This window comes from Diabrotica virgifera, chromosome 4 (assembly GCF_917563875.1).
Source record: "Diabrotica virgifera virgifera chromosome 4, PGI_DIABVI_V3a".
Taxonomy (NCBI): Eukaryota; Metazoa; Arthropoda; class Insecta; order Coleoptera; family Chrysomelidae; genus Diabrotica; species Diabrotica virgifera.
This window is the reverse complement of record NC_065446.1, coordinates 17,331,478-17,348,919: the sequence shown is the minus strand read 5'-3', so window position 1 is coordinate 17,348,919 and position 17,442 is coordinate 17,331,478. Positions and strand designations below refer to the sequence as shown.

The 17,442-nt window shown below is 32.2% G+C and overlaps 1 protein-coding gene across 2 annotated transcripts in view; it reads left to right on the top strand.

The window, feature by feature from the left end:
- LOC114335819 (sodium channel protein 60E-like) overlaps positions 1-17,442 on the top strand; it is a 384,114-nt gene that overhangs the window by 352,082 nt on the left and 14,590 nt on the right. For both annotated transcript variants that reach the window (XM_050649033.1, XM_050649032.1), the window contains exon 26: positions 12,783-13,002. In XM_050649033.1, coding sequence (XP_050504990.1) covers positions 12,783-13,002 — 220 coding nt within the window. The remainder of the gene's footprint in view (positions 1-12,782; positions 13,003-17,442) is intronic.

Below are 17,442 nucleotides of genomic sequence, written 5' to 3'. Positions count from 1 at the left end.
AAAAATTTTAGCCACCTTTGAGCTTCACATTACAAAATTAGTTAGAATGTTACAGAGTGTTCGATAACACAGTGGCAGACCTAACTTATGTTTTTTTTAAATTGAACACCCTATATTTTATTTTATATTCGAAATCCTGTTAACTTCTATATCCCAAAAATATAAAGGTTTGTAATGTTATACAGGGTATTTACAAAGTTATAACCAATTTTGTATGAAAATCGTAACAAGTTCAACTCCCTGTATAAATAAGAATAAGCCCAACAGTAATGGTTTATTAATGCTATATTTTTGAAGATATTCTTCTTTAGCGGCGAATCGATTGAGGGCAAAATTGTACATTTACCGCGCGCCTGCGCACACTGACAGTATGTAGTTCATTGCTAATCTTTCAAGATAGGTATGTATGTATCTGTAACCGTGCAAATAAGTCATTAAAAGAATATATTAGTGGTTTTAGGAAATGTATTATTTATTATAATTCTTGTGTTTTTGGATTAATAAAATATTATGTAAGCATAACATTTTTACACTATATGTCGCCGTGTTGTGTAATTATATCCGAAATTTACATATCTATTTCTAGAGCATCGATGGAGTAGTTAGAAATGCGTTAGCACTGAGATTGGAAGGTTGCGGGTTCAATTCCCGGGCGATTCATAATTTTTTTTTATTTTTGGTTTTTAATAAAAATTTTTTGAAGGTGGTAGAAAAGAAAGTTAGTTTGATTTTTAAATAAAATACAAATAACCTTTTAAGTATATTTACTTCGTTTAAATTACCTATTATATAATAGAAGAATATCTTCTTACGTGCGTACTTAGTACACACACATTCTTTTTTTATTTATGGTCAAAATTTTTAAGAATTATTGATATTGCTAATTTTCTTTATATCAAATACAGGGTGAGTCAAAACGCAAGTATATTATTTTCTCAGTAATGTTAAATGGAACACCCTGTATTTTATATCATTAGTGAAAAGTAACATTAACGTACTTTAATTTTTATATAACATTCCCTATGCCCAAATTTATTAGTTTTCGAGATATTTTCATTTTTCAGAGCAAGTTATTTTAGGTGTTTAAATTTATCTAAATTTTAAGTAAGCCATGACTGAATTGACAATTGAAGATTACCGATTATCAATCCGGTAATCAATGTAACACTGTAGCAAATAAAGAAATAAAAATATTTTATTAGTAAGACATTTTACAAACAAAAACACAACCACTACATGCAACATTTTTGAAACAATTAAAAACTATATTTTTATGTAAATGCAACAAATAAACAAAGAAAATTAGTAATAAATTTTACAAAAAAAACACACAAACACAAAATACAATATTTTGTGAAGACAATTAAACACTACTTTTGTATGTAAATGTAACAATGTAACAAATAAAGAACGAAACATAATTTATCAGTAATACATTTTGCAAAAAACATATTTGAAAAAATTAGAAGCTACTTTTAATAAAATATTTTTAATATTTAATTACATAAGGTGTTCAAAATTATCTCCTAACACATTGATGTACGCCTAAAAACGATCATTGAATGAGCTACTTACTCTACGGAGCATTTGTAAATTAATACATCGAAATACACTTTGTATTCTATTTTTCATCTCATCCCTTGTTGTTGGAGGTATTTTATAAACTTCATTATTAACGTAACCCCAAAAAAATCAGTCTAGTTTATTAAATTCTGGTGATTTGGGCGGCCACGCTACTGGTCCATTGAAAAATGAAAATATCTCGAAAACTAATAAATTTAGACATAGGGAATGTTATCTAAAAATTATAGTACGATCATGGTACTTTTCAATAGTGATATAAAATACAGGGTGTTCCATTTAAAATTAATGAGAAAATAATGTACTTATGTTTTGACTCACCCTGTATTTGATATAAAGAAAATTAGCAATATCGACCATTCTTGAAAATTTTGACAATACGTTAAAAAATATGGCATTAATAAACCATTGTTGTTTTGCTTATTTTTATTTATACAGGGAGTTGAACTTGTTACGATTTTCATATAAAATTGGTTATAACTTTGTAAATACCCTGTATAACATAACAACCTTTATATTTTTGTGATGGAGAAGTTAACAGGATTTCGAATTTAAAATAAAATATACGGTGTTCTATTAAAAAAAAACAAAAGTTAGGTCTGCCACTGTGTTATCGAACACCCTGTAACATTCTAGCTAATTTTGTAATGTGAAGCTCAAAGGTGGCTAAAATTTTTGTTATTAACTTTTATTGCTATCTATTACTATAGCGGAGCTATTGAGCATTACCCTACTAATCAATCACCCTGTATACATTTAATTCAAATCCATTAATATCTACAAAAGTTAAATATGCGACATGACCAAAGATACAAAAAGTAACATATTTATTTACAGTCGAGAATTACTATTACAAAAGGCGACAAGCGAAAGTAGACAAGCGACAACAATAGTCCAGGAACCGAAGCTTTTCACCTCGCAATTTTTACAGAATGGATCGATTTGCTTGAAAATTTGAGAATAAGTAGTGGATAGTTCAAGGATCAAAATTTATATAATGCCGAAAGGCGCTTTTAGCATGGGGGTTGTTGCCACCACATTTTTGGGGTGGAAATTCTTTATTATATTTTGACTGTAAAAGTTGATAATAACGTTAATTTTAAGCAAAAAATGTTCAAAATGTTCTATACATTTTTTTGATGAAATTAATAGTTTTCGATTTATTCGCTATCGAAAGTGTTAGTTTTATATCGAAAAAATCAATGTGTTTCGGTATTATACTCATTTACTATTCACTCAGTTTTTGCCGTAGAAAAAAGTTTTCTAATTCAGGTTCTTGGGAACTAAATAAGCTACAATTTTATATTTAAATATTTTTTCGTATCTCTGATGCTAATCTTTCTATTCTGAAGAAAAAGGCATTTTTTACCAAACTACAAAAATTCGTTATTCGCTTTTAACTTCATTATTTTTTAAATTAATCACTCTAAGCCAATTAAACTTCTGAAATCTATTAACAATACATAGATGAATAAGAATAAATAAGGCCGATGACTAAAAACACCGCTAACTTATATTATTATGCTTCCAATTGGATATCTTCTTTTTTTTTTCAAAAAAATATATTGATTTTTTAACGGCAACTTTTTTATTTTTTATCCTAGAAAGTTTGTTAAAATATAATTTTGTAGGTTTTTACAGGACCTATGAGGCCATTAATATTAAATCCTTTTAAAATCCTCATTCGCAAAAAGAAATGATTTTTAAAGGGTTGGTAAAGGTGGTTTTTGCATGTTATTACAAGTATTAATTTTCAACAGCTCACTCAATTTTTGCCGTAGAAAAAATGTTTGCAATCCAAGTTCTTGTAAATTAAATAAGCTATAATTTTATATTTAAATATTTTTTCGTATCTCTGATGCTAATCTTTCTATTCTGAAGAAAAGGACATTTTTTACCAAACTAGAAAAATTCATTATTCGCTTTTAACTCAATTTTTTTAAAAACTAATCACTCTAAGCCGGTCAAACCTCTAGAACCTATTATTAATACATAAATTAAGAAGACCAAATAAGGCTTATCACCAATTTTAATTAGTGTGCAGAGTAGGAGGAAGTTTATGATCACTTTTTCGCTGAAAAAAATAGGGACTGATATTCTTTTTACTATGTCACTTAATTTTTGAGCTAGGGACTATTTTTTTATTTCTGGAGATAGATATTTTTATACACTTTAAATTAGCTTGAACAAGTTATCCTCGAAAAATGCATAGTTTTGCCGTCTTTTGACTTTGAAATTAGAATATTTAGCATTTTACTAAGAAGAGCTAACATATAATAAAGTATAGCTCGAATACTATTGGTCTTAAAGCAAATTAGAAAAAACGGTTTTGTTTATTTTTTCAAATGGTACATTTTTGATAAGCAAACTTGTTTTGATAGGACGAAAACTTTTTGAGTTATTAGCAGAAAACTGATTAAGAACAATGATTTTTTCGATTTAAACCAACACTTTCGATAGCGAATAAATCTAAAACTATTACTTTTATCAAAAAAATGTATAGAACGTTTTTTACTTAGAATGAATGTGTTTACCAACTTTTGTGGTCAAAATAAAATAAAAAATTTCCACTCCCGAGATGGGGTGGCAACCACCCCCATGGTAAAAGCGGCTTTTGGTCTGATATAGATTTTAATCCTTGGACTATCCACTACTTATTCTCAAATTTTCAAACAAATCGATCCATTCTGTATAAATTGCGAGGTTTTGTCCTATTTTAAGCTTAATTACTTGGACTACAATACAAGCGACTAAAATCTCACAAAATAACAAATTTTGACCCTCGAAAATTGACATTTGTTTTGCATGAATGAATGCCTAACTTTCAATCGTTTTAATAAGACTATAATTGCATATAGGGCTTTTCATCGATTGTCATTTGTTTCGAGCTTCTGTCATTTGTCGTCTAACATTAATATAATATAAAGGAAAAGATTCCTCTCATAGGCTGTATACCATAATAAAACTTACTAATGAAGTAAAAACCTCACATGTAGGTAGGTGGTATATAATTTATTAAAATTTTTTTTCTAAAAATGATCCAAGATGGATAAAATCACAAACGTTTTCGGACCAATCAGTCCATCATCAGGTGGTAGAAACCTAAAATAAGCAAACCACTGTATTAAAAAAGCCAAGATGAAATTTGACTGTCTGAAAGTTAGGAAAATTACAACATGTGGTTACTTACTTCAGATCCAAAGTAGTTGGAACTAGCTACATATTTAGGTCAAAAGACCTTAATGTAATAATAATTATGCCATTTAGGCTACAAAAATGTCGACAATAAGTCGATGTCACAAGAAATTAAATTGCAACGGTATTACAAAGTGGTCTTCATCTTGGCCTCAAACTGCCAAGATTTTAGTCTGTCAGTTTGAGGCCAAGATGAAGACCACTTTGTAATATCGTTGCAATTTAATTTCTTGTGACATCGACTTATTGTCGACATTTTTGTAGCCTAAATGGCATAATTATTATTACATTAAGGTCTTTTGACCTAAATATGTAGCTAGTTCCAACTACTTTGGATCTGAAGTAAGTAACCACATGTTGTAATTTTCCTAACTTTCAGACAGTCAAATTTCATCTTGGTTTTTTAATACAGTGGTTTGCTTATTTTGGGTTTCTACCACCTGATGATGGACTGATTGGTCCGAAAACGTTTGTGATTTTATCCATCTTGGATCATTTTTAGAAAAAATTTTTTAATAAATTATATACCACCTACCTACATGTGAGGTTTTTACTTCATTAGTAAGTAACATTAATATATCTACGTCATACGTTATTGGAATATTCCTATGGTACAAACCAAAGACGTATGACGTAGCACTATTATTTGAACGTGATTTCCCTTCAAATGTCAGTATATAAAATGAAAACGAATTTATCTAATAACAGTACTTTTTTATTTGCTACTTCCAAAATTAGGATTTTTGTCTTAAGATGTGTATAAAAATATTTACATGTTTATCCTAATTAACATACCTACAAAATGTGGTAGATATTATTTATTTGTCAATAATTATAAATGTCTAAAATTCCTTTTCGTAGTACAAGTAATACTGTTTATCAGTGTATGTATTTCCCAAGATTTGTTGATTTTTTCGAATATATGAATTTATTATATCATCACCTATCTGTTTTCATTATAACTCTTTAGGGGATTTAACTCGCATTCGTATATTTCGTATGTGTATATGACTGTGCATTAAAATTAATGTTTTATTTCAATTCTAAAGAAAAAAATGTCACGTCGGCGTCGTGATGGATGTAATATTTTTCGTAAAATTTTAAGAACAGTAGATGTAGCAAAATGGTTAAAAAATTTAAAATTCGAATATAACTCTTATAGTCAAAGCGGGATCTTTTTTGAATTGGGTATTTTTTATAGTATACAAATCCTTAAATAATAATTGTCGAGAATTTAAACCACGATTAAAAATTTGTAGAAACAATAACGGTGAAATTCTACATGACAAAAACTTAGTCCTTAACAGATGGGCACAACATTTCAGCGAACATTTAAATGTAAACGATATTGAAGGAGGTTAAACATAGGAAATCAACAAAATCTACATCATCAACTACACAGTGAAGACCCAACAAGAGAAGTGTCAAATGCCATCCTAAAACTCAGAGACAATAAAGCCCCAGGAATCGACGAAATCTGTTCGGAATTGTTTAAAAAAGGTGGTGATCAACTTTTTGCAGCAATCCATAAACTGATAGTTCTTATATGGCAGAATGAATTGGTACCAGAAGAGTGGCTAAAGGGAGTAATATGTCCGTTGCATAAAAAAGGTGATCAACTGGATTGTAGGAACTATAGAGGCATTACTTTGTTAGCATCTGCATATAAAATCTACGGCAATGTATTGTTTGAAAGACATTTTACAAAGGATATTGTAGGTCAATACCAATGCGGATTTACTGCTGGAAAGTCAACTATACATAAAATTCAAGCATAGCATAGGCAGATTCTAGAAAAGTCACTAGAATATAACATAGATACCCACCATCTCTTCGTCGACTTCAAAGCAGCCTATGACAGTGTTAAAAGAAACGCATTATATATTGCAATGATAGACTTTGGGATCCCACCTAAGTTAGTTAAGTTGACCCAATTAACAATGCAAAGCGTAAGCTCGTGCGTTAGAATTCAAGGAGAAAACTCTACGTTCTTTGACGTTAATAATGGTCTAAGACAGGGAGACGCGCTGGCGTGTCTCCTCTTTAATATTGCCTTGGAAAAGGCAGTCAGAAAATTAAATATTAGAATGAATGGAACTATTTTTAATAGATCGACGCAAATTCTCGCATTCGCTGACGATATAGTTATAGTGGGCAAAAGTTTGAGAGACATGGTGCAGTGTTTTACAAGGCTTGCAGACGCGGCAAGTGAATTAGGACTTGTGGTAAACGAGGAAAAAGCCAAATATATGTTGGTTTCTGAAAACTCCCGAAATATCCAACAGAGAATTCAAACTAACAATCACACCTTTGAGCAAAGTCAAGGAATTCACATATCTTGGATCGCTAGTAAACTCAATAAACACGACAAGCGATGAAATAAAAAGACGCATAGCAATAGCAAACAGAACTATTCACGGTCTCCATAAACATTTAAAAAATAAAAATATAAAACGTGCAGTAAAGCTTAATATATACAAGACCTTAATAAGACCGGTTTTGATATATGGAGCTGAAACGTGGACCCTATCTCTCAAAGTGATGAAAGACTTCTTGGTATTTTTGAGAGAAAAATTCTTAGAAAGATTTTTGTGGCAGTAAATGAAAATTGGCTATGACGTCGAAGATACAACTTTGAACTGTATCAGTTATACACCGATCCAGATATTGTGAAATTCGTTAAAGTGCAGAGACTTCGATGGGCTGGACACATTGCTAGGATGTCAGACCACGAATACACTAAGAGATTAACATTTTCAAAACCAGAGAGTACAAGTAGAGGATGACCACGAAGAAGATGGATTGTCATATTACCCGTATGCACGCCAATGGTGAATATAAAACTCTTAATTGTATGCCAAAAAATGCGCAATAACTACGTCTTAAAACCTACCAAATTTTATTTTCATATCTCAACCGGTTTTAGAGCAATAAATAAATCGTCAGTTTGTAAGAAAAAATTCAACATCCCGTATCCCGGAAACAAAGCATTTGCGGACATATGTTTATAAAACAAACGGCCATTATTTTTTCATGCAGAATTACCCCTTAAAGTTTGTCGCACTTATTTAGAAGCACCCTCTATTGATGAAGAACGTTGCTAGTTGTTAAAGTACCTAACTTTTTATTATCCAACATAAGCAAACGAATCAAAACGCAAAATGTTAAGAAAGCCTAAGGCTACAGTTGAGTTGCAATTTCAATATTGTATATACGCTAGAATATTCCACATGGTGTTCCAAACTTTGAGGAAAAAACACACTATCATTGTTACACCCGGTATACAATGACACTTATCTGTTTAGCAACCATATTATTACGCCGATATTCTTGAAGATTAAAGCTATAACATATTAAAGAAATCACTTAAATCGGACAACAAGTTTAGGAAATACGAGAGATAAAAAATGTCCCATTTTTAAGGTGGTGCGTTAATTTTGATGCTTAGTGTATTACGATATTACGTCATAAGCTTTTTCGATCGTTTGAAGTGAATTAAATACACAGAAGATTTTAAATTTGTATGTCTAAGATATTATCGGTTTTTGAGGCGCGAAATTTTGTAAGTCTTATTTTTAAACGAAACTGAACATTATTATGTAATAAAACAAAAATGTGAAAGTTCCGTATTTCAAAATTTGCACATTTGTAGAACTTTGAAAAATGCTTATTTTAAAAATATTTTAAAAAACGCTTCTTTTTATTGGTTGCCGAAATATCGGAGTTTAAAGTTGGCATGCATTTGCCGCCTAACAAATAAGTGATAGAGGGCTCGTTTTTGAAACAACCTTGTCTTGTTAGGTAAGTTTTATATCAAAAATTTTCCGTGATGCGCCTCGTGATATTCATAAAAAAGACAAAAAAATCGTTTGCACGTAAAAAGTCGCTCGAACTGCATGGCGAGATAGGGTGGGCTCGGCACTTCGGCGCGCCGAGCAAAAAGGAAATCGGTGAGTGCAAAATCACAACGCGCTACAAAAATTGCATCATCTCGACTTATTGGTCTAACTAAATGCTAACGTGAAGTATATTATGAGTTAAATCCCTATAAGCCTCGATGTGTTCGTCATTGGTTCGTCAAACTCTTTATTTATTAAAACGGTTTAAAGAACTTTGCCAAAACAGATTTTGTATTGTACCGGGTGTCCACTTATATTTTCCCCCATTTTAACTGCCTATAACTTATAAGCGGCTCAAGATAAAAATATGCGGTTTTCACTAAATGTTTTATTTTAGTAATAGTTTTGTCTGAATTGATTCAATTTTGTATATCGCTTTCAAATACGAAATAAAAAATGGCGGATTTTTGAAAAAAACTTTGTTGACTTTTTTTTAATGGAACACCCAGTATATTCTTTTGTAAATTGAAAGGAAGGCCATTCACCTAACTAGCGATATAAAGTTTTTCAAAATCGGTTGTCAAATCACTGAGTAATTAATTTTTAAAATGAGAGGTGCAACGTGGATATTACATACCTAAATAACATAACTAAGCAAGTTATGTGATTTCCACATTGCATCTCTCATTTTAAAAATTAAATTAATTGTTCAGTCATTTGACAACCGATTTTAAAAAAAATTATATCGCTGGATAGATAAATACCCGTTTTTTCAAGTGTTTAGGTAAATGACCATTCTTTATATCGCTTTTAAATAAAAAAAGGCGGATTCTTGAAAAAAAACGTTGACTTTTTTTATTAAAACACCCAGTATATTTTTTTGTATCTTGAAAAAACGGTCATTTACCTATCCAGCGATATAAATTTTTTAAAAATCGTTTGCCAAATGACTGAGCAATCAATTTTTAAAATGAGAGATGCAATGTGGAAATCACATAACATAATATCATTTTGCTCAGTTATGTTATTTAGGTATGTGATATAGTTATCCACGTTGCACCCCTCATTTTAAAAATTAATTACTCAGTGATTTGACAACCGATTTTGAAAAACTTTATATTACTGGATAGGTGAATGACCTTTCTTTCAATTTACAAAAAAATATACTGGGTGTTCCATTAAAAAAAAGTCAACAACTTTTTTTCAAAAATCTGCCATTTTTTTTTTCGTATTTGAAAGCGATATAAAAATTCAGTCCATTCAGACAAAACTTTTACTAAAATAAAACATTTCAGCGAAAACCGCATATTTCTATCTTGAGCCGTTTAGAAGTTATAGGCAGTTAAAATGGGGGAATATATAAGTGGACACCCGGTATTTCTCTTTTGAAACAGTGTGTAAGTAATGAAACTTTACTACAAAAAATGGGATTTAAAACATACGGCATACTGTAGGTACTGTGTAGAATTTTATAGTAGGGGAGGCAAGGGTGCTAAATTTGCAGTTACTAAAGCGTCATGGGGACTTATGGGGTTGTGACGATTAGGTACTAAAACCAAAAAAGTTAAGTTAAGATATAAATGAAATTTTGGTAAAGTTCTTTTCTGAATCCAAGTTATTAATATGCTTCATTATTCTTTCATCATTGTGATTCGTTAAATAGGAATGAAAACATCTGACCTGCCAATAAATGTTTGTAGTCACTTACAAGAACTGTTCCTCATTTTGGTAAAACATTAATGTGTATTTGTATTATTAGTACCCAACAGATAAATGTATTTCTTTAGCTTTTATGGACGAAAAGTGCTACACCGTCGACATATAATAGTGTACTCTTTGTGGAACTGGTAGAACAGAATGTACAGACTGGAGTATTGTACAGTGTTCTACTGGTAGTCTTGCTTAACTTAGATCAAGGATATCATTTGATTCTAGTTTATCATTTCTTTCGGGTAATTTGAGGGTTCTGGCGTTGAACTAATAATATAAATATGTTGCTTTCGAAGTTTTAATGAGTTTTTGCCTCCCCCAGATTCTATATAGCCCGATCAAAGAACAATCTGACCCCAAGAAAAATAAAGGAAGAATGAAAATTTGGGAATAGGTAGTTGAAATTGTCAATTATTATATAAGAAAAAGTTTACAATTCTACATCCCCTCCATTTTTCAAAAATAGAGGGGAATACCCCCTCTCGAAGGTAAAAAATATACATTCAAAATAAGTCCGGAATTGGATAAAATGGCTGATTCTAAGCAACTTTTGTTCTAGAGTTTTTTCACTAAGTCAATACTTTATGGGTTATTTGCAAGTGAATATGTTCATTTTTAACAGAAAAAAACATGTTTTTGGACGGTTTTTCGGAGATAACTCAAAAAGTAAGTATTTCAGCGAAAAAAATATTCTTATATAAAAATATAGCTTATAACAAACTAAAAAAAATGGTGTATGCTTGAGGTCTGTAGACCCAGTAGAAGCAGAGTTGTACCTAATGAAAAGTAGGTTCTTCTTCATAAAATTCCAAATCGAATATTTCAATGTGAAATAACCCAAAAACGGAGCACTTTTCGGGGAAATTCATTTCAAGTTTTTTAAAGTGTTTAAAAAAGGATTATTTTTGGTTTTTAAAGGAACTTGTAACATTAAAAGTAAGTGAGTTACGCTCAAAATATTATTGGTCAGTTTTATTTTTTGGTAAAAAAATCGCGAAAATCGCCCCCTAATTAGCATCACAAATAAATTTTATCATTACCACTTCACAAGTTACTTTGCTTATCTGTAAGTTGCATCGGTTCAAAGTGCTTATTTTTGAAAAAGCTGTAGTTAAAATGGATTGAACGAGTAACTAATCACGAGTTTAGGCAAATTTTGAACAGCCATAGCATAATCAATTTCAGTAGGTATAACAAGAAAACAAAAAAGAAAAAATATTCAGAAAAGGAAAACGTACATTCTATTACTCTTTAAGATTTTTGGTATAACTAATAATTTTTAAGTTAATTCCATGAACAATTCCATTTTTTTTTCAAAATTAAATTTATTTTTATTTTAAATCCACTTTTTTTCAAAACTGAGCACTTTGAACCAATGAAACTTATAGATAATATAAACAATACATAAGTAAAATAACTTGTGAAGCGGTTACGATTAATTTTATTTGAGAAGCTAATTAGGAAGTAATTTTCGCGATTTTTGTACCAAAAAATAAAAGCGACCAACAATATTTTGAGCGTAACTCACTTATTTTTAATGTGAGAAACTTTTTAAAAAAACAAAAATAAACCTTTTTTAAACACTTTAAAAATAGTTGTAATGAATTTTCCCCGAAAAGTGCTCTGTTTTTTGGTTATTTCACATTGAAATATTCGATTTGAAATTTGACGAAGAAGAACCTACTTTTCATTAGCTACAACTCTGCTTATATACTGGGTCTGCAGACCTCACGCGTACACCATTTTTTTCAATTTTTTATAAGCTATATTTTTACTAAGAATATTTTTTTCGCTAGAGTACTTACTTTTTGAATTATCTGCGAAAAACCGTCCATAAACATGTTTTTTTTTTGTTAAAAATGGACATATTCACTCGCAAATACTCGAAAAGTATTGACTTAGTGAAAAAACTCTATAGCGCAAAAGTTATTAGAGTCTTAGATTTGGGTAGGATAATACTCGGGTTTGGGCCTGGTTTCCTCAAAGTAGACACTGGAGGAAAAACTAGGAGCTCGTGTAGGCAGGGACGCTAAATCAATTTATCCGTTTTATTATTTAGCACTGGTTTTTTAACGTTTCTTTTCTCAACTAGTGTAAAAATGTCCTTTCTAGCGTAAGTAGACTTCTACCAAAATATCGAAAATGGTAGTTAGGGTTCTAAAACGTATGTTTTTTTTTAACTAAATTAATGGAACTGGCATAGCCAAAAGGCCAGAAAACTTATGTTAGATAATAGGAAAAGTAAAAATATAACAGCAACGTAAATGTATGAAAAAACGAAGTAAACATAAAAATAAAGAAATGCATTTAGCTATCTATACCATTTAAGAAAAACCAATATTTACAAAAATTAGTGTGTATATCTTAACAAAAATTAGAATAAACAAAAAAAGTATTGGTTTTTCTTTTTATACTGTTAATAATAAACGATGTTTATAACAAATTTATTTTTTACAGGCTGCCAAAGGTATAAGAAAGCTCCTCTTCGCTCTGATAGTATCCCTTCCCGCCTTGTTTAACATAGGAGCTCTTCTTGCTCTTATTACTTTTATTTACGCCATCATCGGCATGTTTCTTTTCGGCCATGTACGCCAGCAGGGAGCGCTGGATGATATGGTAAACTTCGAAACGTTTGGAAGATCCATGCATCTGCTTTTTAGGCTGATTACTTCAGCAGGTAAGTATATATAAGTAGGATAGACAGATGGTACACGACAATTAGACCGAACTCATTAGACCGAACTCATTGTACCGAAAAGCACTTTACCGAAACCTCACTAGACCGAACAGCATTAGACCGAAATGGTACATAAATTAAAAAAAGAATGTGTGTGTACTTTGTACGCACGTAAGAAGTTATACTTCTATTATTATGATTTCAACGAAATTAATATCTATACTTAACAGGTTATCTGTATTTTATTTAAATATTAAACTAACTTTCTTTACCTACCACTTTTAAAATTTTTTTATTAAAACGATACCAAGAATATAAAAAAAATATGAATCGTCCGGGATTTGAACCCGGGACTCGGGACCTCTTGATCTCCGGTCACACGCCCTACCACTGAGCTATATATCCCTTTTGCTTTGACAGGTTACAAGATTTCTCATACATACTGACAAATTTAATACAAAAATACTTTAAATTTACTTACTATTATTATAAAATATCTTATTCCCGAGGAAGACAAATCCAAAGACACAAAAATTATAATAAATAACACATTTACTAAGAACACTAATATATCCTTTTATATGATATAATATGACTTATTTGCGCTGATACATACATATCTTGAAAGATTAGCAACGAAATACATACTGTCTGTGTGCGCATGCGTTTTATAAAATTTCACTCTCGATCGTAAAGAAGAATAACTTCAAAAATATTGCAGTAAATTATGCTAAGATTTTGAAGCACTGCAGAGAGAACAGAGTTTGAACGAACTAAGAATATAACAATATTTAGCTGGCGAACAACCACCCACAAGCCAGAAAAAATACAGAGATTCTGTTGACGGATTAAAACGCCTCGTCGATAACTTTGATGTTCATGGTAACATACTTAATTACTTAAGGGGGATTGCACATAACTTTTATTTTTAGTATTGAATTTTTAGTACTGTACATCGTAAATAAAAAATAAGCCAAAAACAAATAAAAACAAAAAAAAACAACAAACCTTCCTCTAAACTGTTACCTTCCTTGCATACCGTAGGCCCTAGAGATAGCAGACTACCCTGCTATAATCCCAAAGCCGCGTTAGCGGTATAAAACGGGAGACTATTATTATTATTTTATTTTTAGTACTGTACGTAATAAATAAAAAAATAAACCAAAAACAAATAAAAATAAAAAAATAAACAAAAAACAAAGCAAAAACAACCTCTAAACTCGCCAATACTTTGTGCTGCCAGTCCTAAGCCTGGATAAATGGTGAACGGAGGTTGATGTTACTCTTGCTCAGATTACAATCCTGTTTGAGCACCCTGTATTATGTACCTAATGCTTTTCGGTCTAGTGAGGTTTCGGTAAAGTGCTTTTCGGTCTAATGAGTTCGGTCTACTGCTTTCGGTCTAATGATTTCGGCCTCTTTACAGTAAACCTAGATAGATAGATAGATTTAAAGAGGTGGCCTTCTGGCCTATTCCACTGCAGCCTTTTCAGATCTATTGTGGTCTTCTAGTCCTAGATAACATTCTCTAGCCTGACCCTTTTTAAAAAGTCTAATAGCTTCGAGACTGAACCTTTCATGTAGCTATTTGCCGGTGGATTTTATTCTCCTAATAAAAAGAACCGCACATTTGCCAGACTGTCACACTGATAGAATGTGCTCTGCTGTTTCTTCCTCCAGGTGACAGAATCTGCACAGGTCATTATCTGACAATCCCATCAGCTTCAAGTGGCTATTCAGCTTACAGTGCCCTGTTATCAGACCTACTGTGGCTTTGACTGTTATCCTGTCTTTGCTTATTAGCTCTGCCGTGAATTTTGGCATGGTCTGTAAGGAACTGTTTCGCCTGTCTTTCTTCTGGGGAATTTCTCCACCATTCCAAAGATTTATGAGCTACCCACTTTCCAGTCCAAGGTTCATGTCCAACGAATGGCATTGATGAGCCTTGTTTAACCATTTCATCTGCTTTTTCATTGCCTTGTGACCCTGGTGCCCCGGTACCCAGGCTACCGTAACCTTGCTACGGCCTTATAGTTTATTTAGGGCACACACACAATCCCATACTATCTTCGAATTGACCTCTACAGAATTAAGTGCCTTAAGTGCTGCCCGGCTATCTGTGAAGACGGCAATTAAACGGAACGTTCTTTTCTACCTTGGAGTAGGACTAGATGCCGACGGATCAGAAGATGGATAAATAAGAAAGAGAATAATGCAGGCAAACAGAGCTTATTTTGCCCTCTCCCATATAGTTCGGTCTAAAAATGTCCACCGAAATACAAAGATTAGAAACTATCAAACCTTAATTCGACCAATAGCATGCTATGGCAGTGAAGCATGGGTCCTGAAAGAAACATTCAAAAACAAACTCAACACATTCGAAAGGAAAGTACTAAGGAGAATACTACGACCTGTGAGGGAAAACGGAATCTTTAGAAGCCGATACAACAACGAGCTTTATCAACAAACACCCCTGTCAGACTTCGTTAGAATACAAAGATTGCAATGGGCCGGACATGTGATAAGAATGGGAGAGGATAGGCTACCAAAAAGAGAATGCTAGAATGCAGGGAAAGAGACCGGTTGGAAAGCCAAGAAAGCGCTGGGAAGACACAGTAAACAGCGACGCACAAGCCCTTTTAGAAGTTCGTGTATGGAGAAGAACAGCCACAGACAAGCAAGGGTGGAGGCAAAAAATAAAGGATGCCAGGGCTCAATTTTGGCTGTAGTGCCGTAGAAGAAGAAGAAGAAGAAGTTCTTTCCTGTCTTTCTATTACTTCCACGCAGTGATGGACTGCCATTATTTTCGCATTTGTATATAAAAGTAGGAGTTGAAGAATATATCTGAAAGTATTTCATTTATGTGCGTTGTGTGGATTTGGAAAGCGAGGAAGTGGGAGAAGAAGAATATCATGGTTAAAAAATCTGAGGAAATGGTTCTCCACAACAACAACTAATCTATTTAAAGCATCAGTTAATAAAATAATTATAGCCAGAATAATCGCCAATATTCGAAACGAATAGGCACTAAAAGAAGACGAAGTGTGGATTTGAAATTTGTGAAACTCTTCCAAAAAAGTCCATGGCAAATTGATAAAAATTTGGTTTTTGTAGAGATCTCGGTACAGAACGGTGAGTGAGAAGTAACTGGTCGTCTACGCGAAAATATAAAAAAAGGTTTCCGTAAAAAAATTGTTTAATTTTTCAGATATAATCTAGTTTTCAGTTGCGTATATCGCGCCTGTATGCGTGTAAGATAGGTGTATCATTTTTGGTCTCTTTTCCCGAAGTTTCGAAGTAAATTGCATATAAGAAGTAAATTCCATACTGTTAAGAATGTAGAGAAAAAAGACATGAAAAGAATGTTCAAAAAATGACTAACTAAACTCTCAATCTTCATCATCATCAGGTAAAAAGGCAAGAAAACTTTAACAGGCTCTCACTGGGATAATATATAGTCAAGTATCTTCTTCCTTAAGTACCGTACCCAAATTTTAAACGTGGGTAGCGTCCATGACAATTTGCCGATATCATTCTCGATCTTGTGCGGCTTGTAATAGCTGATCTGCTAATAAGCCAGTCCACTGATGAAGGTTTCGGAGCCATGAATATTTCTTCCTACAAATTCCTCTTTTTACATCGATCTTTCCATGGAGTATTAACTGCAGTATCCTGCATCTGCTACCTCTCATTATCTGCCCGAGATATTCAAGTTTTCTCTTTTTTATCATCTTGATTAAGTCACCTTCGCCTTGGCCTACTTTGTTTAAGACTTCTCTGTTTGAAATGCGTTGAACCCAAGATATTCTGAGCATTTTACGATATGACCATGTCTCGAAGGCTTCTAATTTGTTCATCATGTTAACCTTCATGATCCAGGTTTCACATCCATACAGTAATACAGGATAGACATAGCATTTTAGGAACTTGATTCTTAGTTGTAAATTCAGCTGAGAGTTGCTCAGAACAGATCTAAGTTCCATAAATGCTCCTCTTGCAATTTGTATTGAGTTTTAATTTCTTCATCCGAATTTACTCTCTCGTTTATCCAACATCCTAAGTATTTAAAATGGTTAACTTTTGTTAAAGGTTCATTATTGACAATTAGTTGCATAGGACCGACGTCTTGTTTGCTAACCACAAGTAACTTTGTCTTTGTTGTATTTATGATAAGTCCGTTATTGGAACATTCTCTAGTGACTCGATCTATAAGGAATTGAAGATCTTCCATACTTTCAGCCATGATAGCGGTGTCGTCTGCAAGTCGTCTGTAGTCAAGTATACCTATGGCAAAATGCTAATAGATCTAAAATAAATACTGCGCAAAACAAGCAGCAATCAGCTCAGATAAAATAAAACTATATAAAATATCTATCTAGCTATAAGCGAGGTTCCTATAGCATCTGCCGCTTCTCGCATTTCGACCGCCATCGTTTTCTG